General features: G+C 39.0%; 1 protein-coding gene across 2 annotated transcripts in view; it reads left to right on the forward strand.

Moving 5' to 3' along the window:
* Positions 1 to 22,339, forward strand: part of trabd2b (TraB domain containing 2B) — a 52,902-nt gene that overhangs the window by 20,416 nt on the left and 10,147 nt on the right. For both annotated transcript variants that reach the window (XM_084087562.1, XM_084087561.1), the window contains exons 3-4: positions 14,058 to 14,204; positions 16,450 to 16,624. In XM_084087562.1, the coding sequence (XP_083943688.1) occupies positions 14,058 to 14,204; positions 16,450 to 16,624 (322 nt within the window). The remainder of the gene's footprint in view (positions 1 to 14,057; positions 14,205 to 16,449; positions 16,625 to 22,339) is intronic.

Consider the following 22,339-nt stretch of genomic DNA (forward strand, 5'->3'; position numbering starts at 1 on the left):
TTCCGGATGAGGGTGGGGAGAGCATTCCACCAGCAGGGAACTGTGAATGAGAATGTTCTGGAAAGTGATTTTGTGGCTTTCTGTGATGGATAAAAAATACAAAAGTAATATTCTAAAATATTATTACAATTTTAAATAACTTTTATTTTAATAGAATAGTTATTTTAGTATATTTTCAAATGTATTTTATTCCTGTGATGGCAAAGCTGAATTTTCAACATACAACAATATATTAAGGATACTTTGATGAACAGAAAGTTCAAAAGAACTGCATTTATTTGAAATTGAATTTGTAATATCATAAATATCTTTACCGTTACTTTTGTCACTTTTCAGTCGAATGCATCCTTGCTGAGTAAAAGTATTAATAAAAAATATTAATTACCCCAATCTTTTAATAGTTGTGTGTGCGTGTGTGTGTCTGTGTCTCTGTGTGTGTGTGTGTGTATGGTTTGCCTGGACATTTTTTGGTCCCCATGAGAAAAACAGCTTATAAATCATCCTAAACTATGTTTTTTGAAAATGTAAAAATGCTGAAAGTTTTCTGTGATGGGTAGGTTTAGGGGTAGGCTTAGTGTAAGGGGATAGAATATACAGTTAGTACAGTATAAAAATCATTATGTCTATGGAAAGTCTCCATAAAACATGAAAACACAACATGGGCTTCATTTTTAATTAGTCTTTCCATTTGCGGCATCATTTTGTTCATTGGAACACACATGAAAACAAGAGGCGAGATTTATCATGTGAACCAATCATAACCAATCACATATAATCTTAGCGCAGTGGAGGCATTGCCTCCTCTCACGTGACTTTCCCCCATTTATTCTCAATTACCCCGCACTAAACCCACTGCAAACTTTAGGGGGTCTGTTAAAAGTCAATGGGCTCAGAGGAGGCACGAGAGACGCGGCGTCCCGCAGTAACTTTACCTGCTGGTGTTGCTGTTGGACAGTGTTACTTTAGAAAAAAAGTAGTGATTTATACACTTTTTAATGTCACATTTTGTAATATTTGCGTTGTTTTATTTTTGTAATAGGGATTATTTTCTCATCCTATTTTTTTGAGGAGGCACTGCCTCCCTTGCCTCCTCGGAGGAAACGCCCCTGACATACATGTACATTTTTGTAAATAAGTTTCTGTGTGAAAATGTATGCACACAGATTTTATGCTTGCATACATCTGTACACACTGTTAGTGAGTGAATGAAATTCACTGTATTTAAGTACAAGACTGATAGACATAGAGAAAGAGAAAAGGTTAAATGACCTGGGGCATAGCCAAACCAGACAGTGCTTCGAGTCCCACAGAGAGATCTGAACAACAGATAAATGTAGGGTCACAGAACGGCCAATCTGAGTGTGTCAGTCTCAGATATGGCATTTAAAACTGGACTACAATAAGTCACTTAAAAAATTATTTACTCCAGGCTCATATTGCAAACTGGGAAATTTTATAAACCTTATCATCAGCCTGGCTCATGAATATTAATTACTGTATAGGTGACTTTTCTTTCAGTACTTTTCATAGCATTCATTGCAGCATATCATTAATTGCCCGAAAGATTAGGAACTTTCTCATTTCTATTCCCCCCAATGCAGTTATAACGGTTGCTACATCCACTGCATATCCCCTCACACACATGTGCACACCTCACACAGCTGCAAAAGACTCTGCCTGGTCCCCTAAAGACTTAATCAGCACCATCTATTACAGAAACAGGAGACTTTAAACCAGCTTTACCCAGCACAAAGTCCTCTGCTCCCAAACAGAGCGGCCCCATTCAAATTTATGAACAAAAATCAGAGAGGTAAAGTAAGAGAAAGTCAGAGTGAGAGGGAAAGAATAGTAGTTGAGAGTCCAATAAAAGAGCTCCATTGTATGCATTCCCATGAGGCCTCAGTACAGCCCTAATGTGATGGGAGGCCGTGTTGTCCAGAGCAGGAAAAGGACGACTCATTGAATTAAATCAGCTGAAATCAGCCTGGCGGCACCGCTGGATTTACTGCTCACAGCTGGTCCAGCAGAAGGAACGTTTAGGGCTACCACAAAATTACCCTCTTCCTCACCTGCTCCATCACAACTTATCAAGCTTTATTAACTAGATTGATTCACATTAATGGCACTATGGATGAATCAATCTGTGACTGTTAAAACGTTTTCAAGATTAAAAGGCTGTTTAAAAGTCTGATCACGCTTAGAATTACTGGTGCTTGCTAAGACGATAATCATTAGTACTATTGCTCATACTTAAGGTTTGGGATTTGGACAAATCTTTGGCATGTAGTTTGTCCTGAATGATACCTCAAATCATGTGGTTTGTTGAAGAGAGGTGTGCTATTACTTTTCTAAGCAATCAGATTTACGATTTTGCGTGATGGACAATTAAATGGGTGGAAAAATCCCCTAGACTTACTTGATGGAAGGACCCGAGCCATATTTAGGGTCTATTATATCATAGAGACTTGGGAGTGAAATCTTTTGACTTAAGCCAGTAACCAATTACCTAGAGGCAACACAGCAATCACACAGCAACGTCCCAGCAACTCAAAATAAGCAGAAAAGAAATTCAAAATATATATATTATCTGTCATCTGTATGTTTTTAAAGCACTAGTACTTTTTTGGCGTATCACACTATATATGTATATATACATATATATATATATATATATATACTCTCTCTGGTGAGTTGTGAGTGTGTATGTGTGCATTGCCATGGAGTCCGTTTGAGCTGTAATTCTTTGGTTTTATTGGTTAAAATATGGTGCAAAACTTTCCCTCTCCCTGCTGTTCCATTAACATCAGCACTTTTTTTTCCCAGGGTTTTACCATCCAAATTTGCCACAAATGTGAGTAAGCACAGGTGTGTGTAGTGTTTTTGTATGCTCTTTGTAGTACAAATGACTGTCAGTCAAAGTTAGCTTACATTTATCAGAACACCTTTGTGTTTATGCTCGCAAAATAGGTTTTTGTTTTCCAAGGGTTCAGTTAGCTGAGGCAGAGATTGGTTTGTGATTGGTTGCTGGCAGGAGCTGGAAGACAGGATTGTTTGTGATTGGTTGCTGGCCCATCATGTGCACAAGACAAAAAAAACCAACCCTTATTTTTAGTTAGTACTAGGAAACCAAATCCCAGATCCCTGTTTTTCCTAATGCTGCACATTATTAAAGGATCTAATGAAATAATAAAATGTTTGTTTTTCAAAGCAAAGAGCCACAAAGGAAACACACACACACACACACACACACACACACAAACAGATACAGAATGTAGTAAACCAAATGCTGTTGTAATTTTAGCAAAAGACCAAAGGTTGCCAAATGCATGCTACTACTGGAAGGCAAACAAACAGACATGCACGTACACACAAACCACCATAAAACACACACACAACTACAAACACACAACAAAACAATAAAACATTAAAGGAAAACAACTACAGCTGTAAATATACAAAAGAAATGAAATCAGCTCTGAGCTGTTGGACTAGAAACTAACTAAATACATCATATGAATGATATGAAAGCTGCTAATTACGCCGGAAAACACATATAAAGTTCAGCTAGAATTACAGGCACGCACGAAACAGTGTGCAATTTACAGGACCATCACAACTAATGCTTTTGTTCAATGTTAGTGTTTTTGAAAGAAGTCACTTATGCTGACCAAGGCTGCATTTAATTGATCAAAAATACAGTGACATTATTGTGAAATATTACAATTTAAAAATTGTTTTTTAAATTGTAATTTATTCTTGTGATGGCAAACATTTTCAGCATCATTATTCCAGTCTTCAGTTTCACATGATCCTTAATATATTTCCTGTTAAAATCCCAGTTGAAAGAGTTTGTGCTGCTTAATATTTTTGTAGAAACCATGATAAATTTTGATGAAATTTTGTAGAAAATTTGATGAATTCTGTGATAAATAGAAAGTTTAAAACAACAGCATTTCTTACATTTGAAATTGATTTTTTTTTTTGTGCAATTTTATTAAAGCATTCTTTCTGAATAAAAGTATTAATTTCTTTTAAACAAATCTACAAAAAGACTTCAAACCTTTGAACGTTAGTGTATGTTACATAAATGTACTCATCCTCACGTTGTTGGTCACTGCATACATTCAGCACTTCTTTTGTTCCACAGAAGAAAAAAAGTCATGTGCTTGAAGCGACATGAGGGTATTCACATTTCACATTTTGATATTCTATTTCTTTAACAAAGTCAGAAACATATAATCACACAATCTAAGCCCCTAACAACACTCTGTACACTGCAAATCCCATTGAGGATCCATAAGAGGAACAAAACCCTGAATATAATCTAAATGGAGTCCTCCAAAAACCTTGCATCAGACTCAAAGTGATTAAAAAATACAAAATTACACATAAATATAAAAATAAATGTTATGACAGGCTAATGAAGACTAAAATGAAACAAGACTTAAATGGATGCGAATAGCTGCGATCTCTGCAGTTTGGCACGTTTCACTTTGCAAGTTGCCCAGTGTCTTATTTACAAATTGGCCTTGCCCTCACCTGTGGAACATTCTTGTAAAGTAATAAACGTCTCTTTGGTTTGGAGACTTGGGCATGGGCAAGAGAAAGCACAAGAGAAAGACACTAAGAAAGGAAAAGGGGATAGAGAGGGAGAAAGAGGTAGAAACTTTGGATCCCACTTTCTAATTAAGACCAGCACATAGTCGAAGAGGCGCTCGCTCTGTTTGTGTGTGTGGGTCTGTCTGCCTGGCTCTCTCTGGCTCTTTTTCCTTGAGTTCATCCTGTCGTCTGTCTGTCTGTGTATGTCGGTCTTATCCCTATTTCCATTTCCCTCTCTAAGATAAGGATCCAGCCAGCTGTAGAAACGGAAGCACTGTCTGTCTATGTGTGTGTGCCTATTTCTGTATGTGTTCTTGGGTCTCTGAGAGAGTAAAAATGCTCTCGTTCCTGCCGAAACACTGGCTGTGACTCCCCGTCTTCATCTGCTTCTAATTCACACCCTCCTCTGCCAAGCTACCCGCTCCCTCGTTCTGTGTAGTGATGGGTGTGGAGGAGAGGGAAAGAGCTGACATGATGTATTCTTTGTCTGTGAAGGCGGCCCGAGCCGGCATGCACCTCACACACAAACCTTTGAAGCTGTTTTAGTGAAGACTTCTCATAGATGCAATGGTTTTCATGTTCAAAAAAAAGATTTACTATACATCTAATCCTAAGCCTTACAGTAGAAATTATTAGATTTAAAGCAAAATATGATTTGGCAGATTTATGAACATCTCAAATGATAATTGCTGCTCGCAGCTATATATATATTTTTTTTCTGGGAAAATTATTTATTATATATATATATATATATATATATATATATATGAAGAGTTCAGATGCAAAAGCCTCTAAGTGCCATCTAAAATTTTCTTCTAGAATGTTCATTTTTATCAAGCTCGTACATTTAAGTTCAGTAATTTCACTTAAATGACAATTAATAGGTAATTTTCATTGCCATTTAAGTGAAATTACTGAACTTAAATTTACGAGCTTGATAAAAATGATCATTCTAGAAGAAAATTTCAGATGGCACTTAGAGGCTTTTGCATCTGAACTCTTCATATATACTGTATATATATATCCAATTACATTTGTATCTGTATGCGTCTGTATAAATACACATGAGTGTATGTTACACAGAGGGCCTTGGGATGGTGAGAGCCGAAAAAAGAGAGCAAAAGCACGAGAAATGCATGACATAAGACTGCTCAAGCACTCTGTACATATTTTCCATCAGGAAAAAAGTGTCATTTCATTCTAGTTTCAGACTCTGACTGCACTAGCCAGCACTGAGAGAACGCTGGCTCCTCCACAGAATCACACGGCACGTCTGTGCGCCAGTCTGTGAAAGCTCCATCAATATCTGCTCAGGCTCAGACAGCTTGTTCTTGTTGCAGTGTGTACGCACATGTTGACAGGAACCTTTCCTGCTGTAATGGAATACATTGAAATTGACGGAGGAGGCTGACCCCTTTGGATGAGTGCAATTGCCTTTGTACACACACACAGACACACTCATATGCATTCAACACATGTTAAAGCTCCTGATATGAAAGCACACATGCACACTTCCATGTTTTCTATCATCAGGTCACATGTGCAGTACACACTGGACACAGTCAAGACAACATATGCCTGCCATTAGCCAAACACAACACACGCACACATTTTCTCTGTTTCTCCTCTAGTCTGAGAGACATTGGCCTGCAGTGCTGGCACAGTCTATGTGTGAAATCGGACTTTTCTGCAAAGATTTGCCGTGAAATGCTGTGTTTGTTTGGGCTTAGGCTGCATTAGTGCGCATGGTATGACACAAACTTCTCAGTCTTACGCTGTGTCCTAAGTGTCAAACCCTCTGTCTTCAATCTCAGAGTTTATCCTTTACAGCTGCATCCGTGACATGCAACAAAAGCTTTTGTTGGTCGCCTGGTTTCTATTTTTTTGTAATGCTGAGGAGCTCAACTCAGAGTAAAATCTCATTGGTCCATAATCCTGCTCCAAATAAATATATAATAAAGATCATATGTTTTGATTGGTTGTGCTTTTCTCAGTATTTATGCAGCATTTAATTTAATTTTTAAAACAAATTAAGCAAGGCATATTTCTTTTAGCTGGTCTGGTAAAATGCTTGTATTAAAACGCTCTTTGCTTGAAAAAACTAAAAAATCTATGTAATTAACAACAAAATGGTAAATTTTATTACTTTTATCATTTTAATATTATATTTGATATTATAGTATTAATATTATATAATATTATATAAAAATTAAAATAACTATAAGTGATACAATATTACAATATAATATAGTTTTCATTCTTCAGTAAAACAGAATGGGTAACAAGTGGCAAAAAGTGCTATTTTTTTGTTTCTCCTCCATTGAAAGTCCATTCACCCAAATCTTTGACAGTTTAAAAAGTTTATAACAATACTGTAAAAGAAATCCATATGAATTGATTGATAATTGGATTAAACCACTCGGTTATTGTGGATTGATTTACAACGTTTTAATGAATGTTTTGAATGGAGTTTTGGGTGAATGGAGTTTCATTAGAGGGACAGAAATGTCATATAGGCTTCATTAAAAATATCTTTGTGTTTTAAAGATAAATGAAAGGGTTTGGAACAACATAAGGATGAGTAACTGATGACAAAAGTTTCATTTTTAGGCCTTTAAAGCCTTTAATGATCCTGTTATTGAATAAAGTAATGCTTTCTGTTCAACTATTTGGTCTATTTTCTCTTTCAGCCAAAAACGAAAGTGGCATTTTATGGCATTTTTGGGCAAAAAAATAAATAAAAAATCATCAGTGCATCCTACAATCATGTAAAAACCAACTGGAGCACGTTGACTATACAGTCACACTCAGATTCGACCAACATTAGTGGGCACACAAATACGCACATGAAAGGAAAATGGCACAGGAAGGGCCGAGAGTAGATGAAAGGAGAATAAACATTACGATGAGGATGAATCGTAGAAAGAGAGGGAGAAAGAGGACGTGATGTTGATAAGACTGCAGGTTTGGGTGGAGAGCAGTCCATCTGTGCTCCAGATCTCATCTGTGACTCTGAGCAGGAGAACATGACACAATGTCACTGTCTGCTTCTCATTTAGTCTCTCTCAAACACACACAGGTCTGTCTGTATGAATGAACAGCAGTGGTAGGAGGCTTTTCCCCTCAGTTTCCTTAGCACATTTATTATCATATTAAAACTTATGGGTTATACTCATGTTTCAGCACACTCTCCAGCAAGAGTTTGTGAAAACTACAAATCACTCAAGGAGAATTACGCTGTCCGAGGGCATTAAACGGACAAAAGCCTATCCCGTAGATAAGAGAGAAGTTGGAAGGGCTCTCTCAGTCTTTCTCTTTGTCTTTCTCTTTCTCTCTGCTCTGGAATGAGCATCATATGGTTTAGATGCTATCAGATGCCCCAGGGTCTGATAAAGAGCAGTGGGAGTCAATTATCTCTTCCAGTGGGAGGGGCCACTATCTTCAGAATGTGAGAGGATCAATGCAAGAGTGCAGGACACGCGCACACCCACACACACACTCGTTTTTTTATCAATCATGAGGAATTTTCATTGACTTCTATTGTTTATATACTGAGCGAATTATTTTTTTTGGCTCCTGTTGCTCACAATTTTTATATATTTATATTAAACATGCTTAGTAGTTAAAGCTGCAGTCTGTAAATTTTGCCGCTCTAGCGGTTAATTAAACAGAACTGTATGTGTCTTGCAGAAGAACATTGTAGCCAGAGCTACTTCTCTCTGTATATGTCTATGACGAGTCTCGCAGGTGCTGGGCTACTCCCCAGTGGTACGACCCGAACCAGTCTAAAATAGTCTGAATATAAACACTTATTATAGGTGTACCATAGTGGTTCAGAATAAGACAAAAACACGGTTTGGAAAATGGATTCATGATGTACTCGCTTATTATATAAATTTTCAACACAAAAAAAGTTACGGACTGCAGCTTTAATGTGGTTTTTAGCCCTATTCTGACAAAAGACAAATTTTTACAGATAAATTTGAAGGATCATGTGACACTGAAGACTAGAGTAATGGCTTGGAAAATTCAGATTTGCCATCACAGGAATAAATTACATTTTAAAATATATTCGAAATAGAAAATATGTATTTGAAATTGTAATAATATTTCACAATATTCCTGTTTCACTGCATTTTTGATCAAGTAAATGCAGCCTTGGTGAGCATGAGACTTAAAAAAAACACACAAATTTTTCATACATCGGTCACATCTATATACGTCTCTTTTTATTTCAAAGGGTTTCATGATGCATGTACATCCATAGCACTTGACCTTCCATAACACCCACATCCAGAGATACACAGATCCCAATCTAGTCAGAATCAGTACGAAAACACAAGAGCTGTATGTTAAACTGTAATGTCGTTTAGAAAACCAATCATGTCCTAACAGTACTCCCCCCCTCTACATGACAAAAAACGTGACTCTCACACACACACACACACACACACACACACACACACACACACACACACACACACACACACGCACACACACACACACACACACACACACACACACACACACACAGGGGTTAATAAGTGTCCTAAAGCCCCATGCAGCTCAGCTCATCTCTACTGGCATGTTTATTCAGAGCGGTGGGCTTTCAGGAGGCTGAGTTTTATTTGACCTCTGACCCCTCTCAACAATGCTCCTCTCCTTCTCTGTTTATTCATCCCTCCATTCCGTCTTTCCCTTAGCTCCTAGAGACCGGCCTGAGCGTTTTCGTTTCTCAGTGGTGTACCCTTTCACTTTCTCTATACGTTTCATACTCTTTTGTAATTTCCCACTTTCTTCTCCTCACAGCACAGAAGCAGCTGGAGCGCTGAGAAACAGTTGATTATTTTCCTGCTCTTTCGTCTTGTTTTCTTTTTTTGTTTGAAGGGAAAGAATGGCTGAAGACTCCGCTACCGGTGCTGCCAAGTCAAATGGCAGAGTTTGTTTTTGGACAAGTGCAAAAAGTGAGAGAGAGGGTGTGAGAGAGAAAATAAAAGAGAAACTCTCTCCATGATCTTATTAAACAGACACAGATGGTCACTGCAGGCTGACAGCGGGTTCAAGACACAGACTGACAGGATGGAGACGAGTGCATGGAGAGATTAGACAGAGAGATGAAGAGATTTGTCTGGCAAGCCAGGAAGGAGAGGAAAACCAAAATGCACCAATGTGCTACCAAATTTTTCTTGGCAGTAACTAATATGACTCCTGGACTAAAAGAAAATACAAGACAAGGAAAGCATGTAAAATTAGTATGCAAGGTAGTGAAAGAGAAACCCTGGTCCAGAAAGTGCTTCAATGCATATGTTGCAAAGGGTCTCTCTGTTTCTTTAAGGCATTAGTCGCTTACACACAGAAAGAAAAAGGTGTACAAAAATGTACCTTTAGGGTACAACAGCTTGTCACTGGGGCAGTACCCTTAAAATGACATATTTGTACCTTTTTTATCACAAAAAATTTAATAGTAGTACCTTAAGGTACGCATTTGTACTCTAAAGTACTAATATGCAACTTTTAGGAGTAAAAAAGGTACAAAGATGTCCTTTTAAGGGTACTGCAAGAAAACATGCAGAATTTACACAAAATGGTTTAGAAGAATGTCAAAACAACATTAAAATCACACCTGCTTTGATTCAGGAGTGTGTGTCGTTGGAAATTGAATTGAAAATGCCTTTTAAACTTCAAATTAAAATGGAAGCAGAATTTAAATTCTAATTGAATTCTAATTCAAATTTGAGGAAGTACAATTAATATAGAACATAAATAAATGCAAAGAATATCAGTTTTAGTCATTTTTAACGGACTTATTATAATTGGTCATTAAACATTACAAAATAAATAGATCACAATTTTGATATTTTTATAAAGTTACCTGAAACATTGTGGTGGATATTTTGCCTGTGGGAGTATTATTGTTTTGACAATACTAAACTTTCAATTCAAATTCACATTCAAGCATTAAAAGTGGCCAATTCTTACATTCTAATTTTGTCCAACCTTGCTGTGAAAAACATTCTGCTGAAAGATTAGAAACTAAAAACCTCATGCCATATATGAGTTATCCCAAGCTAATCCACAAAATGCACAATATCTCTGTGACATGTAGGGGGCAGTCAAGAGTGAGTGGGACAAAAGTGCAGGGATAAATTTGGCAAGAAAGAGAGAACCTCTAATTAATGACCAATAAAGAGCAAGTGTCATCCACAAGATGTTGGTTTGAAGTGGTCAGCTGTGCTCGACTGCTGCTTTTCTTTTTATGTTTGGATACGCTGAGCTGATTTTGGCTCGCACTGCCCACCAACTGCACCTGTGCCCATCTGCACTTTTCCCATAATGCCTCTGACCACTCTAAAAGAGACGAAATCACTTCCAGCTGTGGTGCACATGCGTTTGCAGCCAGCTATTATTTATTTTGCCATCCTCTCTCCCTCCATCCCTCTGTTCTACCTCAGAACTTTCCATAAACAACAATGAAGACAAGCGAGTCAAAGAATTGAATGAAGAAAGAGACCCAAAGAAATGAAGGTGTGAGAGTGATAATGTAATTAGCTGTGTGTTGGTCGTGTAGATCTGCATCAGCTGAACTAAAAAAGAAGTCCACTGGACCACTAACATGAACGAACAAGAAGTCAACTACTTCCATACTTACACGTGTCAATGAAATAGCATGCTTCTTTTTCCTCCTCTCATTTGGGATCATTACATGGGAATTAACATTCTCTTCTTTTGTTTTTCCCTCCCTCACTTGGTATTTTTCTCTATTTATTTTCTCCAAACCGCTAATGAAATTTTGGAATGCAATGCTTCGGAGAAGGTAAGACGTTCCAGAAGCAGGCTGGGTTCTCCAAACTTTTTTTGTTTGCAAAGGGGTTTCTGTGTTTAATCAGTCCATGAGACTCAAGCCCCGTTTACACCCATCGAGTGATCCGATCACAAAAAGGAAAATTCTCACCACTGTTTTTCCCAAACATACCTTTTAAGTTTATTTGATATCTAAATCTTAACACTTGTATTCAACATCATCCTGTTTTAAACTGACCACTAAAACGGATGTTATTATCAGATGTAAACGGGGCCTCTCACATGTCAAGAAACACAGAAGAGTCCATCTGGGTAAATCGCACACCAACCACCCTGTGAAATCTCCATTATCAGAGAGAAAGCACTGTGAAAATATGCTTTTGTTTAGCACAATGGATGCTAAAGGGTGTTCACACTTCAACAAATGGAACATTCTCACACACTTTAGCCATCCTTCATCCCACATACTCACATACACACACAAAACACCAGGCCTTAATGTCTGCGCTCTCTCGCACTCTGTCCATCAAATGAACAGCAGAGAAGCACAGAATGATCCAATTCTCTTTCCTGGCTTGCTTTCGTCCTCGCCGTCCCATCCTTTAATCCTTCTATCTATCACATCCCATTCGTCCTTTCATCTTTCTATTTCTCACATGGAATGTGCTTAAGGTTAAGGGAAACTCCTCATTTTTGGCACCAGCACAGAAGCGAGGCAGATGGGTCAGACACCCGTCTCCTAATCTGAGCGTGCCATGGCCGCTGTAGCAGCTGGCATCACTATAAAGCTCCCATGTGTGGGCAAAAACCGTGGCACACGGAGCCAGAGCACATCTGCACAGGAGGGCAACACCCGACATGACATGGCAACGTAAAAAATGAAGACAATAAAACAACACACGCAATATCGAAATAAACGGCCGGCGATTAGAAGGCCGGCAGGGGGTCGGCTTAGAGCACAGAGAGCTGGCTGGATGTGAAGTGCGATAGATGGAGTGCATTCGTGCTCTTCTGGTGCTGGTTTGATCGCGGTCCATTTTGGGATTACCGCACTGGCAGCGTGACAAAGATCTGTACAGCACTGGGCTGAAAATAGAATTGTTTAAAAAATGTTTAATAGATTAAATAGTATCACTAACCCCACGCTGACATCATACCCAGGAGTGTTGGGAAAGCTACTGAAACAACAGTGTTGTTATAGTTAAATAAAACTATTAAAATAATTTTCTTTATTTGAAATAAAGCTTAAATGAAATAAAAATATATATTAGATGAAAAATGAAAACTGAAAAAATAAAGTTATATAGAAATATTTTTAAGACAAAAACTAATAAAAATGACAAAAGCACAGTAATTTGTTCAATTATAAATCTTGAAAATCTAAAAATAAAAGATAATTTAAAATTGTAATAAATACTATAATAGCATATAAATAATAATGCTAAAATAACAATGCTCAAAGAAAGGTAGCCTATAGCGAGCTAAGATAAAAATTACATTATACCAAAAATTACAGTAAGCTGAGAAAGTAGATAGTTACACTATAAACTACAGGATAAAAGTAGCTTACTACATTGATGCTTATAAATAACGGACAGATGGACGGTAGATATATAGGTAGATAGGCAGATAGATAGATTTGGTTTGGTTTGCTTGCTATTAGCAATGAATGCTTACAGTGTAGACAAAGCACATCGAACTAGTGAGCAAAACAGCATTTTGTATTTCATTCCCAGTGCTAAATAGAACAGCACAGACTCTCATTTCCAACCTTTCTGCATGAGGCAGGAACTAAATCTTCTCTAGCCTTTAAGCTAGTGCATAAATCAATCAGCATCACTGCTTTCATTGACCATTTTCATTACTGTATTTCTGTCACACACGCTCACAAATACACCCTCCCTGTAAATCTCCAAGGCAATTTATGTGACGGGATCCAGCCAGAATAGAGAGGTGTAATCAAGTACACAAATCAACTGACCACACATGATCGGGTTTGAACGTGTTAGCCAGCAGAGTGCACGACAGTGTGAAATTCGATCTACCTTTCCACGCAAAATAACAGAAAAAACGATCCCTCCCATCTCTAATGGGCTGTGCTGTCAAAACGCTTAACTTTGATTGACAGCCAGAGTCGGGCGAGTCAGCCAATCAGGTGTGGTGTGGGAGCGAAGTGGGCGGGAGTGTGAACTGTGAAGTTTAACCCCAGGAGTCTGGGACAGCTGCAGTGTCACTGTGGTCTGTGGCTGTTGCACACCATAAATTCTCTCTAAAGAGAGTTTACTTTTTATTTTAATGGGGGCTGTAAATTTACAACCCTTGGACCCTGGAGATAGAGCCGTTTTTAAAGGAGCACTCCCTGTCTTTTTTGTTTCTCTCTTATACCTTTTTCTCTAGAAATTGCCTGCTTTACACAACATATTTGTACCTGGCAGTATGCTGGTGTAATTTTTGGGCGCCTCCAAAAGGAAAAATGTTCATATGGAGTATGTTTATAGCGTGTGAATAAATGAAGACTGCGTTTGTGACTTTATATTGTGTGTGTGGGAGTGAAAATGACTAAACTTGTGTATTTTATGTGTTCAAAATGTCAAACTGACCCCCCTCCCCCCCTTCTCTGTGTGTGTGTGTGTGTGTGTGTGTGTGTGTGTCTGCAGGTGTTGTTTGCTCTGAACCAGACTCTACTGCAGCATGAAAGTTTGCGTGCAGGCATTTTGCAGGGCGCCTTCACTACTGAGGACCTCATCACACACTACAACTGTGGAGACCTCAACTCCATCATCTTCAATCATGACACATCACAGGTACACACACACAAAACACATACTCGTGTTCTATGCATCATGTGAGTATGTGTGTAGTGTAACTGCATGTATGTGATGTATTGAAGTCATTATGAGCTTAAAGTTTGAGCAGGAACAGGTTCCTTCTGATGGATGGCCTATAATTCTCCACTCCACCCTGCACGCTAAGAGATTAAAGCAACGTCACACACACATAGTGCAAGAGAGAATGAACATTTTAGGAAAAATGTGAGGGAGCAGTAAGAGGAAGGAGGGAGGGAATTTCTCTCAGTTGTTCCATATTTCCGGCAAAGATCAGACACTGGGCAGCTAATGGCTTTACTGTCTGATAAGGTATCTGACTGCTCCCCCTTTCACTGATTTATGCCTCTCAACTTCATTCTCTTTCTCTATTTCGGTTTCTATATTCTATGCGGAAATTATGTAATACTTGACTTAGAGCTTGAGTTGAGTTTCCTGCTGGAGTCTCTGCATTACAGACAGAAATCCAAACCGCATTCAAGGATGATGTATACATATATAAACTCATTAAATGTCAGGTTCCCTCTTTTTACTGAATTTCCATGACTTGTAGATCTTTTAGCACACTGAAGTTTCTCTATACTGTGTCTTATAGGAGAGGAGGAGGAGGAGAGAGAGAGTATAAGAGGGCATTATGGGAAAGCCTTCTCTAAAAGTGGTTTGGATGCTTGCAGGGGTACAGCAGTTCATCTATCAGTGTCTGAATACAAACACACACGCACACACACAGTGGAGTCAAACGAATGGCTTTCTGCATCGCTGCACTTCACCTTCAGTTCTTTAGTGCACAACTCAGGCAGGAATCTCTCAGATAAACACACGTGCACAGCCATATTTACCCTCTCTGCCTCCCAATTTCCAAACTGTTCTCTCATTAGAGGGGTGAATGGATAAACACACACACACATACATAGTATTTAGACTTTCCAAAGCTCTGGATTCTAACAAGAGGCCACCTCACAGTTTCCCTTTTAAGTCTCTCTCGCTTCCTCCGTCCTGGTACCATTATCCATTACCCCCCCACCCCTCTTCATTTCTGGTGTATGTATAGCCAGTCAAGACATGGGAAGCGTTGTGTTTCCGACCATCTATTAGAGCCATAACCATATATATTTCCCTAATGTCCTGCTCTCTTCCAAAGATCTATACTCACTTTTCCAATTCTAAAGATGGATTCCATACATTTAGAAGCTCAAGTAAAAAAAATAAAAAGGTAATTACAACTTAAATTTGTAAATACTTAACTTAAATAAGTAAAATTGTGACTTTATGAATGACATTTGTGACTTTCTCATAATTGCCTCTTTATCCCATAATTGTGACTTCACATCTTGTAATTGAAGCCTTATATCTCACAATTGCAACTTTTTAACTCATATGATGCATAAAAGTATAACATTTATTTTAAACTGTCTTAAATTTCTTACAATTAAAACATGGACTTTTTCACTCTATGAAAAAAGGTCTTTCACACATTTTCCTAACAAGGTGGTCATAATGCACTTGGTGTAAATAGGCCTTAAAGACCCAATGAAATCATACAGAAAACTCGATTTTGAACTTAAAGCACTATGGAATTTAAAAAATCTCGAAAAGATTAGAAAACCTTGACTCAACCTCGATTATACACAGCACTGAAGAGGAAAATAGAAGACAACTTTGTGTCATAAAAGCAAAGCTTTTCAAACTATACATTTCTATTGCATAATTTACCCTATTATGATTTTGATTTACTGTAGTTTATGACAGAAATGTTATAGTTGCATTTTAAATCTAAAAGTGGCCATTCATTAGACTTTTATTCCATAAAAAAATGGACAAGCTCAATCATTTCGATCAGAAAAACTTCACCTCATTGTGGAAAACCAGTTCACAGGGACTTTGGCGTCTTTATTGTCTTTCCCCAATCTTCCTTTTCTTTTTCTCTTCTATTCCATCTTTGAAGTCTACTTTCCCTTTTCTCCTTCCATCTATTCAGTCCATCCTTATGTATTAATAGCAGACTGTGTAGAGAGACGCGGCCAGCTGTAGAAAGCTTTCAATACACTTCACCCTGCAGCAAATCAATGCAGTCCAAGACAGTAAAACATAATTTGTGTGTGTGGATGTCACGTTCCACAAAGCGTCATAAACTTCTCAGCTGCCAATTTCTCACATACACAGACTAAGATTCATGTCAGGCCTTTAGTAACACCCCTCTCTCTCTCTCTTTTTCCTCTCTCAGCTTCCACATTTCATCAACAGTTCCCTGCCAGCTCACGAGCGCTTGACAGCGCAGCAGATTGACAGTTACCTGCGGCAGGAGCTCATTTACAAACGCAACGAGCGAATGGCCCGCCGTGTCTCTGCCCTGCTTCAGAGAAGCCCCACCCAAAGATTCTTTTTTGCTTTCGGAGCTGGTGAGTCACACAAAACTTCTAACCATCACACACATACACTCTCTTAACAACGTGAAGATGAGGTCAGTTGACATTGACTAGGAATAGGTCCAGCTCCACATACAAAACAAACGCGCGCACACACACACACAAACTCCCCCAGATGGCAGTAAAACCAAACGGCCCTCAGAACTTTTCCCACGACTGAGAACACATCACCTGCATTCCTATTCTGTGTGCACCTGTGTGCGATTCTCTGTCTGTTTGACAAATGCATACCTCACAAAATGCATTATTTTCATGAAATTTTTAATCACCAAAATGGTGCATAAAGTGAGAGTTTGGGTGTGTATTATGCTAATTACTAACTCTGGCTACACACTTTAGAATAATCTGGATTCATTAGAATGAGAATAGAAATGCATGCGTGTACACACCTGTTCTAAATTTAGTGAAAACGTTTTGTACACACGTAATTAAGAACACTTGAATGCATGTAATAGTGAATGAGACCCAGTGAGAGGACTGACAGCTACTCTCATCTGTAAGAGTGTGAGTGGTTTGTTTTTAATTTGCATTCCAAGCTAATGCTGCTTCAAGTCATCAGGGATAACTGTGGTGTGGGTATGAGCACACGTTTATGTTTGTGAAGTTCATTAGCACTGATGGGGTGAATCTGAGGTTTTCTACTGGACGTGTGTGTGTGTGTGTGTGTGTGTGTGAGAGAGAGAACCTGTCTGTCAATTTGTAAGTGTTAATGAAATAGAAGTAGAATTTAACATGATAATGCCGTTTTTTTTTTTTTTTTTTTTTTACATTTAGCTCAAAATCAGTAAAAGATCAAGACTGTGACAAATATAACACACTAATAGTTTGGCAACTGCAGTGTTAGTTTGTCTGTCTGTCTGTCCCTGGTGTGCTAGTCCTTTCTCTAACTGTGTTTACTCAGAGCTCTTGTACTCAGTTTCATTTGGACCATTTCACACAGAACCTAGTCAGAACTATTGACAGAAAGCAAAATTGGCAGCTGTAAACCTGGGCTCAGAGGGTTCTATAGTTACCAGAGTGCTCCACAAGTTTCTGTAGGGGTGATTAAAGTACACATTGTGCTGGTAAAGTGGTTAAACAAGCCCATCCATCTTTGCTCCACAGCAAACCTGCCACCTTTGCTTTGTAGACTTTCCAAAAGCATGTTTTGATTCAACAGGAAGCCCTTATGGCACAGGCTAGAAGACTCTTTTGGAAAATCATACTCCTATGCACTCACACATACCCTCAAACCCTGACGCCAAAGCACCTTTTTGTAAAAAGTTCCCTAAAAGTCATCCATACAATTTATGCTGATTAAAAATCTGATCAGCCTTAGCTCTACCTGACATTCACTTTCATGAATGAATCATTCTTTTAAATTGGAAATATTCAATGAATCAACAGACACACAGTTTACAAAACTAAATGATTTGTTTATGAATAAGACTCGATTCAGTTTGGCTCAATGGCTGTCCGAATTTGTTCACTCATTTTCATTCACTCCTTTAAGTGAACTGTGTTAGTGGACTAACGTAGGGAATAGTGATTGAGGGTTTAGGGGGCGATTTCGGATTTAGCCCTATTCTTTTAAATTCCTGTGGTAGAAGCACAAGTAGAAGTTACTTCTCCCTACTAGTTTGGAGTAGTAAATCACATATATTAAAACCAAGGCTTCATGTAGACCAGGGGTGTCCAAACTCTGTCCTGGAGAGCCACTGTCCTACAGAGTTTAGCTCCAAATTGCCTTAACACTCCTGCCTGGATTGGAAGTTTCTATGCCTAGTGAGACCTTGATCAGCTTGTTTAGGTGTGTTTAATTGGGATTGGAGCTATACTTTACAGGGCAGGACATTGGCCCTCCAGGAGCAAGACTGGACACACCCCTGATGTATACAGATTTGTGAAAATTCAGTTTTTCATATAAAAAGCAATTCTTATTCCCTTTCATCTGTTTTGCTTTGTTTTTTGTGAGTGTGAGAAGGACTGCAAAGTTACATAATAGGTCAGATGATAAGCAGGAACACACCACCATGGCACATCTGTTTATGGTACAGATCACAGACACAAACTTCAGTATATATTAGTATTTCACATCCACTAGAAATCTATTAACAAACCTCCGACAAACACATATATTTTACATAAAAAGCCTTATGTCAAGGCAATGCTGTACGATGGTAAACATTGTTTGTGTAATAAAAATCATTTTGCTTTCCTCAAACATATTCACTCACATCCTAATTAGCCATTTGCTGAGCAAGGAGAGAGTGTGTGTGTGGCGTTTCAGCAGGTTCTCATTTGCCTGGTTCCTCGGTGCTGCGTGGAGTTTCGTGCTCTTATTGAAAACATCCCTAGGAATTTCCTGCAATGGCCACAACCCAGGCCAACCACTTTCTTCTTTAATACACACGCTACATGTGATAGGGAGCATTTGTCTTTGCATTAATGGCCTCAGATTTGTTTTTCTATTGATTTGACATGCATATGACACTAATAAATGACAATGCTAATATCACAGGCTCTAAAGCACTATTACAGTCAGTTCCAGTAAGAGCAAGGGACACTGTTTATGTCTTACTGTGTTTGTATGAATGTGATCACTCATCCGTGTGTTTGTGTGTGGTGAGGAACTCTCAGCACATGTGTTTTGCAGTTGTTTGTGGTGGTCACTGTATTGTCATTCATAACAGAAGTGCTCAAAAAGAATTGCTTCAAAGGGCCCTTTGACATGAACATTTTCTTGGTGTCCAACCAAGGGACACTTCACTCCCAAGGTTCTTTGCGCTGCATTAGAAGTGTCAGTCATTGAAAAACCGTAACAAAAGCTCCAGTGGTTTGGGAAGATGATGTCAAAGTACCTTATGTTAACTTCGCAGAGTGAATGGAATAGGACATAGGCATGGTCACAATTGTTTGATAAAGCAGTATGAAGCATTGGGACCATTTGCATTGGGTCCAATTCATTTTAGTAAAAGTTCATTCTGATGGATTCTTTAAATGAAGAACTTTTGTGGATTCTTTTGAGCTAAACTGGGATGCAAAAAGCAGCCTGACTGTAACTAAACTGCTTTAAATTGAGTCGGTTGTAGTTTGTCAAGCGATTTAAAAGATGGCTCCACCAGATGGCATCACAATAACCACTGCAATTGGTCCTTTTATTGGCTAGGAATATTATATACTAGAAAGTGAATATCATGCAGGCTCAAAAGGCAAGCAGGAAAGGTTTTATCTGAGTCATTAAATGGTCCCTCCAAATACACAATAAAAAAGCTCAACTATTAAATGCAAATCAAATGGAATGGCTTTCGGGACCCTGGAGAAAACAGTCTGTTTGTCTTGAGCTGTGGTGTTGTGTTGGTCTACATCTCTGAATACATTGTGCAAAAGTGACTCTCAGTGCTAATTAGACCAGCAGAGCTCATTATCAGACTCTGCCATTACACGCCTCATTAGCTACTAAAACAACTGATCTGGGTGCTAATGGAATTTAAGCTCACATTACACACATAACACATGATCTCTCTTCTCCCACACACTGTTTTACTGTGATGCACTTACACAGATGCTTCTACCTGCAAGTGATTTTAGCCAACACACACACACAAAGAATATGTGGATGCACTCCAAGACAAAGTCTGTGATTTATTGTGCAAATTATTTAAGCAGCCTTGTGTCCCTTTACAACAGAAAAAATAACTGAGAATAATTGCAGTCAACAAAGTCAGAGTCTTGGGAGTGACAACCACATTAAAATGCAGGAGTTAAATCATACAGTGTGTGAACGATACAGTTTATTGACTCACCATGATATGATGTTTATTATTATTAGTTATGATGTTTATATATAAAATAATAGCATATATAATTAATAATATATATATATATATATATATATATATATATATATATATATATATATATATATATATATATATTATTTTTTATTTTTCTTATTGGTTGATCGTCTTGATTGTTCACAGGTGTTTCTTGTTAGTCATTATTCTTGGTGTATAAATAGCCCTCATGTTTCCATTGTATCTTGTCTAGTTTTGTTTGTGTAACCGCTGTTGGTGAGTGTCATGTAACCAAGTCAAATTCACCTTTTTTGTCGTGTCCGTGTCCGTGTCTGTGCCGGTGTCGTGTGTCCGTGCCGGTGTGTCTGTGCTGGTTTCCGTGCTTGTGTCCGGTGTGTCTGTAATGGTGTCCGTGTCCGTTGTGTCCGTGCCGTTGTGTCTGTGCCGGTGTCTGTGTCGTGTTCCGGTGTCTGTGTCGTGTGTCCGTGCCGGTGTGTCCATGCCGCTGTGTCCCTGCTGTGTCCGTGCCGGTGTGTCCATGCTGGTGTCCTTGCCGTGTCCATGCTGGTGTCCTTGCCGTGTCCATGCCAGTTTCCGTGTCCTTGCCGGTGTCTGTGCTGGTGTCCGTGCCAGTGTCCGATGTGTCCATGCCGGTGTCCAGTGTGTCCATGCCGGTGTCCAGTGTGTCCATGCTGGTGTCCATACCGGTGTCCTTGCCGTGTCCATGCCAGTTTCCGTGTCCTTGCCGGTGTCCGTGCTGGTGTCCGTGCCAGTGTCCGATGTGTCCATGCCGGTGTCCAGTGTGTCCATGCCGGTGTCCAGTGTGTCCATGCCGGTGTCCAGTGTGTCCATGCCGGTGTCCAGTGTGTCCGTGTGTTGTGCCGTCCTGTGTCCGTGTCAGTGTCCAGTGTGTCCATGCCGGTGTCCAGTGTGTCCGTGTGTTGTGCCGTCCTGTGTCCGTGTCCAGTGTGTCCGTGCCAGTGTCCATGCCGGTGTGTCCGTGCTGGTTTCCGTGCCTGTGTCCGGTGTGTCTGTGCTGGTGTCCGTGTGTCCATGCCGTTGTGTCCGTGCCGGTGTCTGTGTCGTGTGTCTGTGCCGCTGTGTCCTTGCCGGTTTCCGTGCCGTGTCCATGCCGGTATGTCCATGTCTGGTATGTCCGTGCCGGTGTCCTTGCTGTGTCAGTGCCGGTGTCTTTGCTGTGTCAGTGCCGGTTTCGGTGCCATGTACCTGCCGGTGTATCCGTGCCAGTGTGTCCGTGCCGGTGTGTCCGCGTCGTGCCAGTGTCCATGTCGATGTCCGTGCTGTGTCTGTGACATGTCCGTGCCGGTGTAGAAGTGTCTGTGCCGGTGCCCGTGCCAGTGTTAGATCACATTCTTTAAAATAACTTTTATTTCAACAGAAGAGAGAGACTTATTTGGGTTTAAAACAACTTCAAAGATTAAATGATGACAATTTTCATTTTTGGGGGAACTATCCCTTTAATGTTAATAAAACAACAAAAAACAAAGAGAAAATCACTCACTGCTCTGAGAACTTTAATAGTAGCTTTAATAAGAATCAATGTATAATTTATACATTGCAGTCTATGTAGTGTTTTATTTTTATATTTGTTTATTTAATTTCTTTCTTGAATGCTTATTTTAAATACACCTACTGTAGCTGAAAAAAATCAAGCACTGTTTATTCCATTTGTATATTGTATGTTGTGTATATGTAATGTGTATCTTTGTGTACCACTTTGGCCTAAATGTCTGCCATTATTATTTATTTTATATTGTTACCTTGTAAGGCTTTGTTTTTAAAATAGAGACATTAGTTTGGCTGTAATGCTAAGTCACTCGCAAAATAGTAAAACCAACATGAAAAAACAATCTTGATAAAATCGTGAATCGTGATTTTCCTGAAAAAATTC

This window comes from Abramis brama (assembly GCF_963993115.1).
Source record: "Abramis brama genome assembly, chromosome: 16".
NCBI classification, from domain to species: Eukaryota; Metazoa; Chordata; class Actinopteri; order Cypriniformes; family Leuciscidae; genus Abramis; species Abramis brama.